The sequence below is a fragment of the Pygocentrus nattereri genome, chromosome 1 (genome assembly GCF_015220715.1).
Source record: "Pygocentrus nattereri isolate fPygNat1 chromosome 1, fPygNat1.pri, whole genome shotgun sequence".
Lineage (NCBI taxonomy): Eukaryota > Metazoa > Chordata > Actinopteri > Characiformes > Serrasalmidae > Pygocentrus > Pygocentrus nattereri.
The window spans coordinates 52,678,727-52,692,689 of NC_051211.1; the positions used below are offsets into that span (position 1 = coordinate 52,678,727).

The window sequence follows — 13,963 nt, forward strand, 5'->3', positions numbered from 1 at the left end:
TTCTGGATTCTGACCTAGTTGAGCTGCCGAGAGACGTGCACGGGAGTATATATGCATATGTGGTCGGCCCCTGCGTGGCAAACAGGTGACCAGCCTGGTCAGCACAGCCTATTGTCATGACAATGCTCCTCATTACTCAGCAATCCACAGCCAGAGTTCAGCTATGCCTCATCTCCCTCTCTGTCTAGCTGCCATTGTACTCTCTCACTCACTCTGCAGCTTCCTCTATAGATTTACATATACTTTCATTCTAGCCCACACTGAGTCATTCGGACTCACATTTGGAGTCACAACCAGACAAAACCTGATCTAGACTAAACTTCCTGTTGACAAATTTGGACACAAATGTCAGAATCTCCATTTTTGTCGTTTTCCAGTTTTTGACATCATTTGAAAATATCCGTTGTCCTTTACACCGCGTGTAAAATCCATGATGATTGGACCAAAAGAAATGACCCAAAATTACTCGGAAAAATCTCTGCTTCCTTTGACTCACATTAAAAGCAGAGCACATCTTTTCCTTCTCCTGTAAAGTTTCCGTTTCGGAGATACGAGGTTTTGTTCCGACAGCGGCGATTTAATATAACTACCTTCATGAAGCATCGACATCGGAAATATTAACGTTTCCAGTTTAGAGTCAACGACTTAAGACGAAGAGCGCAGCAATTTCATTTACGGCATTTGGCTGACGCTCTTATCCAGAGCGACTTACAATTTGACCGTTTTACACAGGCAGGCGAAGGTGGTGTTAGGAGTCTTGCCCAAGGACTCTTATTGGTATAGTGTAGGGTGTTTGCCAAGGTGGGGACTGAACCCCAGTCTACAGCGTAGAAGGCAGAGGTGTGACCCACTACACTAACCAACCACAATTTCCTTGAAGAGTCGTACTTCTGTGAGCAGACTGGGAGGACTTAAAATGAAGGGTAAGGTCAAGTAGTCAGACACAACGTACGCGAGTCTGACTGAGCTTTTCACATAAGCACAAAGTTACCTGCCACCACCGCTCAAAGTGGGCATGCTGAAGTAGCATAACAACCAGTAAACAGTGGCTTGCCCTCCAGGGTGATGTTCTGACGAGCCAAACTCCCCCTGAGGACGCGCAGCTCACGCCGTGATCTGTGAACCAACGTCCCGAAAGCTCATCACGTTACATTACAGAAGCTATTCACTGGGATATTATAAGGCATATCAGTTTACAGCAGCTACTTCAAAACACTTGGCAGCTCATCCTGTCAGTGTTACACATATTTCCTAGCTAACTACATAACTGGCATCTTAAACTCTTAAACTGGTTAAAAGTTAAAACCAAAAAAAAAAAACCTGTAGTTCTACAGTTACAGACTGTAGTCCATCTCTTTCTCTGATACTTTGCTACCCCCTTTACCCTGTTCTTCAGTGGTCAGGACCACCATGGACCCTCACAGAGCAGGAACTATTTGGGTGGTGGATCATTCTGAGCACTGCAGTAACACTGATGTGGTGGTGGTGGTGATGTGTTAGTGTGTGTTGCGCTGGTACAAGTGGATCAGACACAGCAGTGCTGCTGGAGTTTTTAAACACTTCACTGTCGCTGCTGGACTAAGAACCGAAAATATCCAGCCAACAGCGTCCTGTGGGCAGCGTCCTGTGACAAGCTAGGAGAGTCTAATAGAGTGGACACAGTGTTTAAAACCTCCAGCAGCACTGCTGTGTCTGATCCTACCAGCACAACACACCACCACCACGTCAGTGTTACTGCAGTGCTGAGAATGACCCACCACCCAAATAGTTCCTGCTCTGTGAGGGTCCATGGGGGTCCTGACCACTGAAGAACAGGGTAACAGAGTATCAGAGAAACAGATGGACTACAGGCTGTAAGTGTAGATAGGAGGAGGTGGTTTTCATGTTATGGTTCTTGGTTAACAGTACAGCTCTTCACATCTACAGCCCCCATTTAAACCCATAAATCAATTATTAATCCATTAATTCAGATTAATAATCAACTATCAAAACATCTGCAGTCCTAGTAAAATGTGGCTGTTAGTCTCAAGTGAGCGCACAAGCTCAAAGGGCACGCAACTGCAGCAGGGATCACACCGCCTCGGCCTTTCCTCACATGACGAGTGAGCCGAGGTGCTGATGACTCAGGTCTTACAGTCTAATCAAAGGGCAGGATAGTGACCACTGCACTACTAGCCCACAACACAATAATGCACACCAAAGCCAACGAGAACTTCTGACAGCAAAGGCTCCATTTATCCACAGCACCTCCCTTCTCCCAGTGTTTGCATTAGCCAAATAAGCACCAGTGATGGGGGAAGACTGAAGCCCACCAGAGCAGAGGTTCAAGTCATTATAGCCCCCGAGACCACTCAAAACATCTAAGGTTACACGCAACTGCATGCCGTGTGCACTGGAGAGTGTCCACAGGGTATTTTAGTTGTGGCTGAGGCCGTTTTTTTTTTTTAAGGACAACTTTTGAAACCAGCATGAGTCAACACCTCAGAGAAGTGACTGATGACCATAAAGGCAGGTCATTCGAGTCACTGACTGGTCCTGCGAAACATTTTTAGGGGCCTTAATTTAGATTTTTGACATTTTTAACTATAGAAATCAAGTGACAGGCAATTCTATAAAGCCCACTCACAGCACTGTGAGACAGTTTTAGACGTCTAAACAAAGTTTTAAACAGTTTAGCTCAGCAGTGATTTGATCACAATATACATCAGAATAAAGTCACATTCATAATTCAGATAAACAGAAAAACAATAAAAAAGTAACCAGAATTTCTCGGGTCCATATTTTTCCTCGACACCTTCACAGCCGCCACAGAGACTCGTTAATATCATCAATTACATCATGAGCTCAATTTACTGAGCTCTGATTGGTCAAACCAGGAGCTGCTTTTTAACTACATATAATACTGGACTTCCTCGAGGAGAAGCTTGGAGATGGGGAAACACACTAATATGCAGAAAATCACTCATTATATATATATATATATATATATATATATATATATATATATATATATATATACACACACACATACATACATACACACATACATACATACACACATACATTATATATATATATATATATATATATATATATATATATATATATATATATATATATATATATATATATATATATACACATACATACACACACACACACACACACACACACACATATATAAAATTATTATTAATTAATATTCTATACATTTTGTTTATTCAAATATTAACACTTTTCTCAGCAAATAATCACAAACTACACAAACAGAAAATGTGTCTCGGGCGTCCAAGTCTCTCTCACAGTACTGTATAGAAAAAGGGCTGCAGAATTAAAGAGGAGTTTAAAATCTAGTTCGTCTATTTTACACAAAACAAAAATAAAAATCAAAACGCTGAAGAAAAAAACGCTTAATTTGTTTAACGGACACCGACCACAGTAAACTGCCTGAAGGCAAATGGCTGAAAAGCAACCCATTCAACCAGGCAACTGAAAGCCAAGGTGTTCCTCTGAGACAATCAGGAGTAACAACACAAACCAGACCGCGTACAAATCACACAGCCAAAAGGGTCATTATAACGCTGAGAGGAGTTTCAGCACCGCTTAGCAGTTTAAACAGCACCACGTCAAACTCAACTACTGGCCAGTGACTTTAATTAAAGTCTGAAGTTGTTATTGTGTGTTTGCTATACATTTTATCATCATTTAAACATGATTACTTAATCAGTTTTGTAATGAACCTGGATTTGATTTACATTCTGTACGGACGGGACTGACTCTGAACTCCCTGTGCGCACGTTTCAACCAAAAAACCGCAAATTTATTTGTAGTTTTTCATCAGAATAAAATCTCTCCTGCTCCGCGTCACTTATTTCAATGAGCTGTGAGCAATAAATAATCACACAAACGGTGAGAAGAGGCGGTTTAGGGCAAGTGTGCCATGCGGGACCTAGAGAGTCAACGACAAAAACGATTTTCTGCTTGAAAAATGACTAAAAATACATTCACAACAACCCTTTAAATGTTCATTACATCAGTAAAATTAGTGTCCAATGTGACACCTCTTAGAAAAGTAAAGACAACTGTAACCACTAACATTCAAACAACACTTCATCACTAAAGGGTCCCAAACAGCACCAAAAAGGGTTCTCCTACTGTTACAAGCTTGACATCATAACCACAGACGAACCCTTTGTGGTGCCTATAGAACCCTTTATAAAAAGCTGCTATGTAGAACCATCTACAGCACATTCTCCATCAACCTGAAGAACCCTTTCATGATGCAGAGAACCCTTTAATCATGCAAAGGCTTATTTGAGTGTTAATGGTTCAGTTCTATTCTAAAGAACCCTTGAAGAACCATCTTTTTACCTAATTGCTAGTTTGGATTTCTTCTATGATGATCACAGTTTGAAGAGCACACAGAGGCCCACGCTAAACAACGACCAAGCAAGAAGCGAGAGCTGCTTAAACGGCTTCCTTTCCACTTTAAGGCGCACATTTTTGCTCGTGTCGTCAACGGCACCTAAAAATAATCAGAAAATGGTCAGAATAGATTTAATTCCTTGCTTAGTCATTTGTTTGTGGGCCTCGGTGTACTCTTTAATCTGGAAAGTCTGCGCACCGTCAAACGCATAAAACACGCATAAAAAACGCATAAAAAACGCATAAAAAAAAATGCATAAAAAACGCATAAAAAACGCATAAAAAACGCATAAAAAACGCAAGGTGAACATTAATTCTTTTTCCTTCTATGATAAACAACAATCTTTTAAAAATCCACCATTACACTCACTGGCCACTTTATTAGGTTCAATTGCTCGTTAACACAAATAGCTAATCAGCCAATCACACGGCTGCAACTCGGTGCATTCAGGCATGTAGAGGTGGTCAAGACAACTTGCTGAAGTGCAGACCGAACATCAGAACGGGGAAGAAAGGGGATTTAAGGGGCTTTGAACGTGGCGTGGTTGTTGGTGCCAGACGGGCTGGTCTGAGTATTTCAGAAACTGCTGATCTGCAGAGAACGGTCAGAAAAAGAGGAAATATCCAGTGAGCGGTCAGTTGTGTGGACGAAAATGCCTTGTTGATGTGAGAGGTCAGAGGAGAATGGGCAGACTGGTTCCAGATGATAGAAAGGCAGCAGGAACTCAAATAACCAACCAGAATCTCTGAGGAACGTTTCCAACACCTTGTTGAAAGTCTGCCACGAAGAATTAAAGCAGTTCTGAAGGCAAAAGGAGGTCCAGCCTAATAAAGTGGCCAGTGAGTGTTAATAGCTTGGTGGCCTTTGCAGCTCTGTATTCCAAATTGCCAAAAAAAAAAAAAAACATTAAAAACGTGCACCAATGGGATTCAGGTGTATTATGGGACAGATCCATCCAACAGTCTACAAAAGCACGACTTGGTAGAGCAACAAGATTAAAAAACATTGAGCTTTAAACTGAGAAACGGCCCATTATTACTAATCAGAAATCTCTTCTCCAGCAGCCCAAAGCTCTTGTAATCTTGACCGACTGCTTAATTTTCTGTGCTAAACCTGAATGAGCTGATTAAGCCGTACAGTGTGTCATAAGAGCACGGCTCCCTGGTGGAGTGCTACTGTCGAGCGGAGGCAGCGGTGCAAAACTCATCTGTCTTATCAGTGCAGGCCTGATAGCCGGACTGCTGAACGCCTCTCTGGCACAGCTCTCTCAGACTGTGGAGCATGACGAAACCTACTGGAATGCTCTCTCATCGCCGCAGAACTTTTCCCATGCAGTCCAGCTCTGTTCTGACTCAGCATCGCACCAAGTTTAGACGCAGTATCTCTGCAAAAACACAGCGTACAGCAATGCGCCCAAACAAAAACAGGGGCTGTGCAGACTGAGCGTTTCACTCCTATTTATAAGTTAAAACAATCCTGTGCAAATGAGAACGTCTTCAGGAGCAGACCGTGTTCGTCACGCCGGGTTAGAACACAGAACCCAACACATCTTTTCTTTTTTTTCTTGTCTTGTGCTTGTAAAAGCATCTGACGTGTAGTTTCACTGAAATTATGACTAATTCTGCAGGGTTGTACTCACATGCATTTCCTCATATTCTCAATTAAAGGGGAACTCCACCAATTTTGCTAAATTACTTAATCATTTAATGGTTTAGTTTGGTGTGAGATGTGCCTTTCAATCAGAGCTGCTCACCATTGCAGTACTAGGAACCAGACGTCCTTATACAACCAGTTTATCTGCTCTCCAAACTGACCAGTGAACTTGCGTGTCATAAGGTTTTACACGTCATGCTGATAACAGCAAATTACAAAAAAATAAGTAAACAATTGTGATTAATACTTTTTGTACTGTTTGGCCCCGAATGGGTGAGTTTAGCTGCTGCAGAAACCTTTTCGCTTTCCATAGCTCCAGTGTTGAGCGAACGCGGCCGCCCGAAGACCTGATTTGTCAAAGGGAGCATGAATTTGAGGAGGAACTGAATTGGACACAACACTGGTGTTGAACGGCCGTAGCTACAGGCCAGTAACTACCAAAGCACGTTAGCCTGCGTGCACTGATCTCAGATGAGATGCGGTTTTCACAGGAAACACTGAAATAATCCTGGAGTAACAGGGATACATTTTAGGCCAAAAAGGCATCAGGCATCAAGCCACACATTCATAACGCTTTGTTAATAAAATAACGGGATGTAGCTTTTAGAGCCATTAAATGCTTGGACGTCTGGTTCCTAGTACTACAAATGGTGAAAAATTCTGACCGTAAATTTCTCTGGAAAGACGCATCTCACGCCGAAACACTGATTTTGTTCACACCTAAACCACTGGATAAGTAATTCTGCAAAATCGGTGGAGTTCACCTTTAATAAGATGTACTTAAAACTAATTCCCTCTCCCTGCCTTTTTTCCAAGTAAACAAACGCCCACCTGTCTGGCTGGACTGAAGGACGACTGACTGTCGAGCTCTCCTGCTGCCCACTTCAGACCAGCTGCCCACGCCCCAGCTACCGCCACCTGCCTTGGACTGGCTGCCCACCCTACACTGATGTTCTCATAGACTCCCAGCTATTACTACTACTAATACTACTGCTATTAATATTAGTAGTATAATAACTCTGTAGGTAGTCTGACCAGAGGAGGACGAGTCCCCCTAGTGAGCCTGCTTCCTCCCAAGGTTTCTTCCTCAGCTCTGAGGGAGGTTCTCCTGGCCCCTGGCGCCCCTGGCTTGCTCACCTGGGGGTTTTACATTCATGTTAAAACTCTGTCTTTTCTGGATTTCTGCGAGTCACCAGAGTTTGGGACACGCATGTAACAGGTCATGCACTCTCTCTGGAGCCTTTATAGATTTAGCTGGAGAAGGACTCGGAGTGTATGACACCTTGTAATACACACACACTCCCAGGCAAAACAATGGGCCAAACCCAAACTCCGTCTTTTACTGGTGGTTTTGGGCTGGTCAGGATCCAGATGTAAACTCTAGAGAATATTTTGGTCTCATATTAAACACAAACTTACGGAGCCCCGTTGATGACATCCTGTATAAATAAAAATAATGCGTGGCCACAACTTATTAACACGTGGGAACGAGATCCTAATGCATGGCCATGACTTAGTAAGGCGTGGGAAGGAGATCACGACATACTGAGTTGTGGCCACGCATTAGGATCTTGTTCCCACGCTTTACCAAGTTGTGGCCACGACTTAATTATCTTGTTCCTAGGCCTTCATGGCCACACATTATTTCTATTTATTCAGGATGTCGCCAGCAGGGCTCTGTACAAACTAGCTCTGCAGCATTTAACACCAACTAATCCGTCGGAGCTGAGAGGAAAAATACGGACTTTTATCTGTAAAAGAAAAAGTTCTGCAAGTTTACCCTCAGTACTTCACCACTAAACTCAAATGGAAAAACACCCCAGTCTAAGATACTTCATCTATTTGTTTAATGTTTTCTTGGTAAGACCATTAAAAGCTTTTGCCATTTCAGGCTTGGCCCATGTTTTTGCCCAGGAATAAATGTTCCGGAAAAGTGGAAGTAGAGCAACTCTTGCCCGTTCTCACTGCACTCAGAAATAAAGATACTACACTGTCACTGGGGCAGTTCCCCTCCCGTCGTTGGGGCGGGTCCCTCAAGGGTTTTCTAAGCTGTAGCGACTCCACTCACCCAGTCTCGTCTCCTGGCTTTTATTTTATTGCTCCGTTTTAAAACATTTGGCTATGGAAAGGATCAAATATGTACTTTTCACCTGGAAAAACTTAATTGGATACAACAACAACAACAACAACAACAACAACAACAACAACAACAACAACAATAATAATAATAATAATAAAATTCTAACCGCGTGAAGTAATCAGATGGCAGGCGCGATTAGAACGTGCAGCTTTCTTTTATAACGTTCATTTGCGCACAGCAGTCTCTCTCCTCTTTAATATCAATAGAGAAAAAAAATCGACAGGGATTTTTAATTAATTCTGAAACAGTAGGAGTTTGTAATCCATCATTAGTCATTTTCCTTGCAGATCTGTTGTATTCAAGCGACTAACCTAACAGAGTTACACACATACTGGGGGGCAGTTGTGGGCTGGAGGGTAGGGAGCTGCCCCTGTGACCGGAAGGTTGCCAGTTTGATCCCCAGCACCGACAACTGACAATGACTGAGGTGTCCATGAGCAAGACACCTAACCCCCAATGCCATGGATAGGGCTGCCCACCGCTCTGGGCAAGTGTGCCCCCTAGTGTGTGTGTTCACTAGTGTGTATGTGGTGTTTCACTTCACGGATGGGTTAAATGCGGAGGTGGAATTTCCCCGTTGTGGGACTAATAAGGGTCACTTAATCTTCATTTACATGTATTTGCTTCAGCCCAACAAATGACAACACCCCTGACTCACAATCTGCTTGTTGTGCTGTAATCATAAAATCACGAGAGCGAACACTCATGGAAAATAACTGCGGTCAGCTTGGATAACGGTGATCGAGAGATTATTTCATAATCGTGACAGGCCAAATCTGTAAACCTAACCCTAATCATCAATATCTGCTCATTAGAGACTTCAAAGCAGGTGGACGCAGTAAATAAAAACGCTCCATTTCTGAAAGCGGGACAGAAGCATTGATCAGTGTGCGGTAGAGCTACGCCTCTGGCAGCCTGCAGCGAGCTCCTGTGGACGCGGTGGGGTTTTAATCTAGGATCAAACTGAAAAATCCCTCCCCCACAAAAAAAGTTCAACCAAGGTCAGGCCTGCGATTAAGCAACGTCTGTGAATAAACCGCTGGAGCTACTGCGCACTGGCTCGTCACTGAATGCTGACTTTGCACTTTTCATCGTAGGGATGGAGAAACGGAGGGAGACAGACGAACACACACTGATCCTACATTAAGCTCTGGAAGCCTGACACCATGCTGTCCTCAAATGGTGTTCGTTGTTCTGCTATTTGAATAAATAATAATAAAATTAAAGCAACGTCTGTGCAGCTATCCCATGAGTCCACACCCTAACGCTAACTAGGGCTGTCAGGCGGCCTATAAAAGTAGAATTCATGTTCAGATGTCTTTATGCTTAAGTACGTTTGAAGGTAAATACTTTAGCACTTTTACTCAAGTTGGAGGTCTAAAGGGAGGAACTTCTACTTTTCCTGGAGTGATATTTCACCGTGGGTGTCTCGACTTTAACTCCAGTACATGATTTGTGCACCACTGCAAGTGGGTGTTAAACCTTAAAACTACGCTACAAACTTGTGTTTCTCAAACTGTGAGTCTTGAGATGGTTAAAAAAATAAAAAGGTGCATATTTTTGAGAATTACTTTATACAAGTTCTCCAATACCAGTTACCCCGCTGCCAATATAAGCTATATGGGAGAGTGGCCATGTGATGAGCCTCTGGCTGGCTACAGAGCGTCCACAATTGATGCGTCAACTTATCAGAAAGCGCCTGCTAACTGAAGCTGATCACCCATTTCTTCCCTTTACTGTGATTCAGCTTATAGACATTTTGCTTCACCATCCCCACACTCGGGTTGGAACTCCAATTACAGGTAAATTACCACTAAATATGGCTAAATAACCAGTTCTGAAGGCAAAAGGGGGTCCAATCTTTTACTAGTACCTAATAAAGTGGCCTGTGAGTGTATATTGCTTTTTCTTCTTAGATATTTATATATTTTTTGTATTTAAATTCTATAAGGGGGCTACACACCTAAGATCTTCACTCACTTTCCACCTGTGTGAATGTGATGTGACAGTAAGTGTCATTTGATCACTCCGTCTAACAACAAACTGGCTTTAAACTAAACCTGCCAAAAAGAGTTATAATCAACAAAGCTGTCTACACCAGCTGATTCTGGAAACGCTCCGTTTCTTTCTTGACGCGCTGCATTGGGTTGATGTTCTACCTTTAATGCTGCCGTCACCTTTTGTAAAAATGTGCGTAAATAAGACAAAAAAAATGAGGAGGAACAAACACACACAGTGGAGAAAAGTGAACTGTGTGACCCGTTCTGTCATTTTACAAAGACATCGCTGGCCTGCTGGACGTTTCAGTTAGTAGTACCACCTGCTGTGAGCTTCTGCTATGGCTTTAGACACGTTACACACATGTAAAGTGTGCAGCAAGCTCTCTGAAGCTGTTAGCTGATGCGTCGTTTGTTTTGCCTTGATGAGAAGACTCAGCATTTACAGTGTAGACATCCTGAAGGTTTTGCATTGCCACACTTAATTTAGCAGCCTGTATGTGCAGCACTGCTTTTTTACCTTGTGGAGGGGAAAGACTTGTAAAGAAAACATGCAATAATTTTTTTCAGGGTTAGTTTGTGCGAAAATTGTCTCCAAATCTAATACCAAAAAAATCAATGACCTGTGGTATGGTCAGCAATATCACACTGCACTGAGATACCAGCACTGACCTGCTGCGGTCGCAGGCATGAGGCTGAAACACTGCATCTCGTGCCTTTCGCGTAATCGCGACTGCTCGATTTGGTCAGTGCTCGGTACAGTTCTTCTCTGCATTCACTAGCTGTTGTGTGTGACCACTGATCGTATTCAGTGAACATCACAATCGCACTGCCACCGTTTGGACGGCACCTTGAAGTTCATTCAGCAGTGCTGTGTTGGTTTGTAATGAGTTAATAAAGCCATAACTGATCCAGCAAAAGCAGTAAAACACGTTTTTAAACCCGTTTAAAATTTTAAAGCAGGTTAATGAGCGTATTTGAGTGTACAGACTAGATTCCACTTAATTGGATGTTGCAATGATGACAAACAACAGCTATAATCTAAACAGCTGAGCGTCCCTGTCGCACTGTTTTCACGTTCCAAACTGCAAAAGTAGCAACAGTACACAAAAAACCCTCATATGCCATTAGATGTGCACTCATTAGTGTAGTAGGTGAAGTACGGAAGTGTGTGGTTTGGGACGTGACGTTAATCAGCCATCAGAGCTCAATCAACAGCTCCAATGGCTGATTGTAGCTTCGCTGTGCTGCTCATTAACTGCTGTTAAATATCTTGAGGAAAAAGTTAGTTTCTCACTTCAAATCGCTTCCTGAGGTGAACTGATGTATTTATTAAAGTAAGCTGACGTTGGCTTCATATATATATATATATATATATATATATATATATATATATATATATATATATATATATATATATTACACACACATACACATATACATACATACACACACACACACACACACACACACAGAAGCGCCTTAAACGTAACTCCAGCACCATTTAAGGTGGAACAGAAAATTAGAATGAGAAGCTGGTGTATAAGAGGCTGATTTGAGCTTAATATTTATCTATGAGTTTATTAATTAAGAACTTTGGCAGTTAGTTTTTATAAAATATCACAAACTGGAACGTTCTGAACTCTGGAGATGTGCAAACTATACGGACCCAGTCCACTAATGTAGCCAAGCGTTTTCTGGAGGCTGCATCTGAAACGTCTTTATCGTGGTCATTCTGATCTATTCTGTCTGGTTTTTAACCACTTGCTGGGTTGTAAATGCAAATAATCGAATACTATGAATTCTAATGGAACATGCTATAAAGGTGGTGTTTCAAACGGACACTTTCTAAACTGTATATTGATTTTCTTTTCATTGAATTTGACAAAATATGAAATGAAACCCTAACAATGACCTTTCCGGAGAGGACTGGGTTCATTTTTATGGTGATGGTACTCGAATCGATCCCTTGAGCAAAGGCTCCACAGCCAATACTCACCGCGTGAAGGTCTCTGCTGGCGTTACTGATTTACTGACTGAATAAAACCCTTTCAGAAATGATGGATTTGACTAGCCACTTTCTTTTCAGGCACTTGTCTAAAAAGGATAAACTTCTGTCTAAAATAAGAGAAGAAGGAGAGGACATATACCATCTATAGGTGATGATTTTAATCGGCTGCAGATTCCGTTAACATCCCCGTAACATTCCTGGATTTTGTGTATTCCCTCAGCCCCCCGCAGTTCCATGAGAGAGCGCAGCTCTTTGAGCGAGCAGCCGAAGTCTCCCTCATGATTGGGCTCTGCCACGGAGTTCTTCACCCCACTGTATGAGTTGTTAGCCATGTCGCCCAGTTGCACAGCACTTCTGCGACGATGGAAAAATGGCGTCCCAAAAGGAGAGCTAAATCCTCAGGAGAGCAAAGCCAGTAGTTCCCATAAACAGCTGACGTCCTTCAGAGGAGGAGGTGGAGGAGGAGGAGGACCAACTGTAGGTGGCAGGACTGGGACAATTCAAAAGCCATTTCCCTCAGCTTGCAGCGTAAGCTTATTCGTTCATGCTGACAGGAGCCTCACAGATCCTCAGAACACTGGCCATACAGGTCTGGGGGGGCTGAAAACGAGGGAGACAGAAAGAAAAATATGAGGTTAGTTATATATTATATATGACACACGACACCAAGTGGTGGTGTTATGAAATTAAACACCGAACACCTGAAGTTTAGCGCGATTCCATTAGGTTTAAAAATAGAAGGCAGGAACCCCAGGTCACTGGCTGAGGTTCAACGTGACACACTACGCGCTTTCGCAGGGAACAGATATCAGCATTTATTTGAGGAGCAGCGTGGGAACAAGCTGGCCATCCTAAGCAGCGTTTCCCAAGCGCTGTGCCACGGCAAAATGCTGCGCCGTTGGGTAATGCCAGGTGCCACATGTAAAAACCAAAACATACAAAACCACAAATCATTTGTGGGCACAAATTAATTTGACAGTCAAAAAGTAGGCAGATTAGTTGTGGGCAGTATAGCCAAAAATGTATGGTATGGATCACAGTACAATTATAATTTTATTCTGCTAAAAGAGTCAATATTGTTTTGAAAAACTGGCCCCACAGACTCAGCAATAATGGCGCTAAATGTTGTTTGGATTTCTACAGGGCTTCTCGTTCTGTAGCTTTGTTTTCTGTTCAAACCTAATTGAAGCAGCGATTACACTCTGGCACATGTAGAGATGTTTGAATGTCACTGTGGCACCATTTAAGATGGAACGGGAATTTTGAAAAAGAGACCTTACTTTTTGTCAAACTACCTGCAACAGTCAGACACTGCTGGAAAGTGGAAAACATTACAGTCATACAGCTTCCAGTACCAGCTGGCTCGTTTTGCACCCTACTGTTCACTGCAGCAGCATCTGATGCTGGTTCAACCACAAGAGCTTTTCCGGTTTAGCGGCCGAAGCACAACGCTACTTCAGAAAATCCTAGCCACAGAACTCTCCCAATGATGCTGCCCAGTCTGCTGTCGAGAGTGAATTCAGTTTATTCAGCTGATCTTATGGTTCTTTTGTTTTGTAGGTTCATTAATAATGATTACTAGTATCTACTCTAATCATTACTCAATATCAGACATAATGGCCCATAAAAAGCTGGCTGCATGAATTCTGCCAGACTCTGCAAGACTACATAAGCCCATGAGGCCATATTAGTATGGAATAACTATTACTACTATAAGTACAACATTACCACCACCA

General features: G+C 42.5%; 1 protein-coding gene across 4 annotated transcripts in view; it reads right to left on the bottom strand.

Moving 5' to 3' along the window:
- Positions 1-13,963, bottom strand: part of atp2b1a (ATPase plasma membrane Ca2+ transporting 1a) — a 71,683-nt gene that overhangs the window by 32,991 nt on the left and 24,729 nt on the right. For 2 of the 4 annotated variants that reach the window (XM_017711303.2, XM_017711305.2), the window contains exon 2: positions 12,367-12,827. In XM_017711303.2, the coding sequence (XP_017566792.1) occupies positions 12,367-12,559 (193 nt within the window). In that variant the 5' untranslated portion in view covers positions 12,560-12,827. Of the gene's footprint in view, positions 1-12,366; positions 12,828-13,963 lie in introns of those variants that run through there. The other 2 variants (XM_037532168.1, XM_037532248.1) reach the window with 2 other exon arrangements.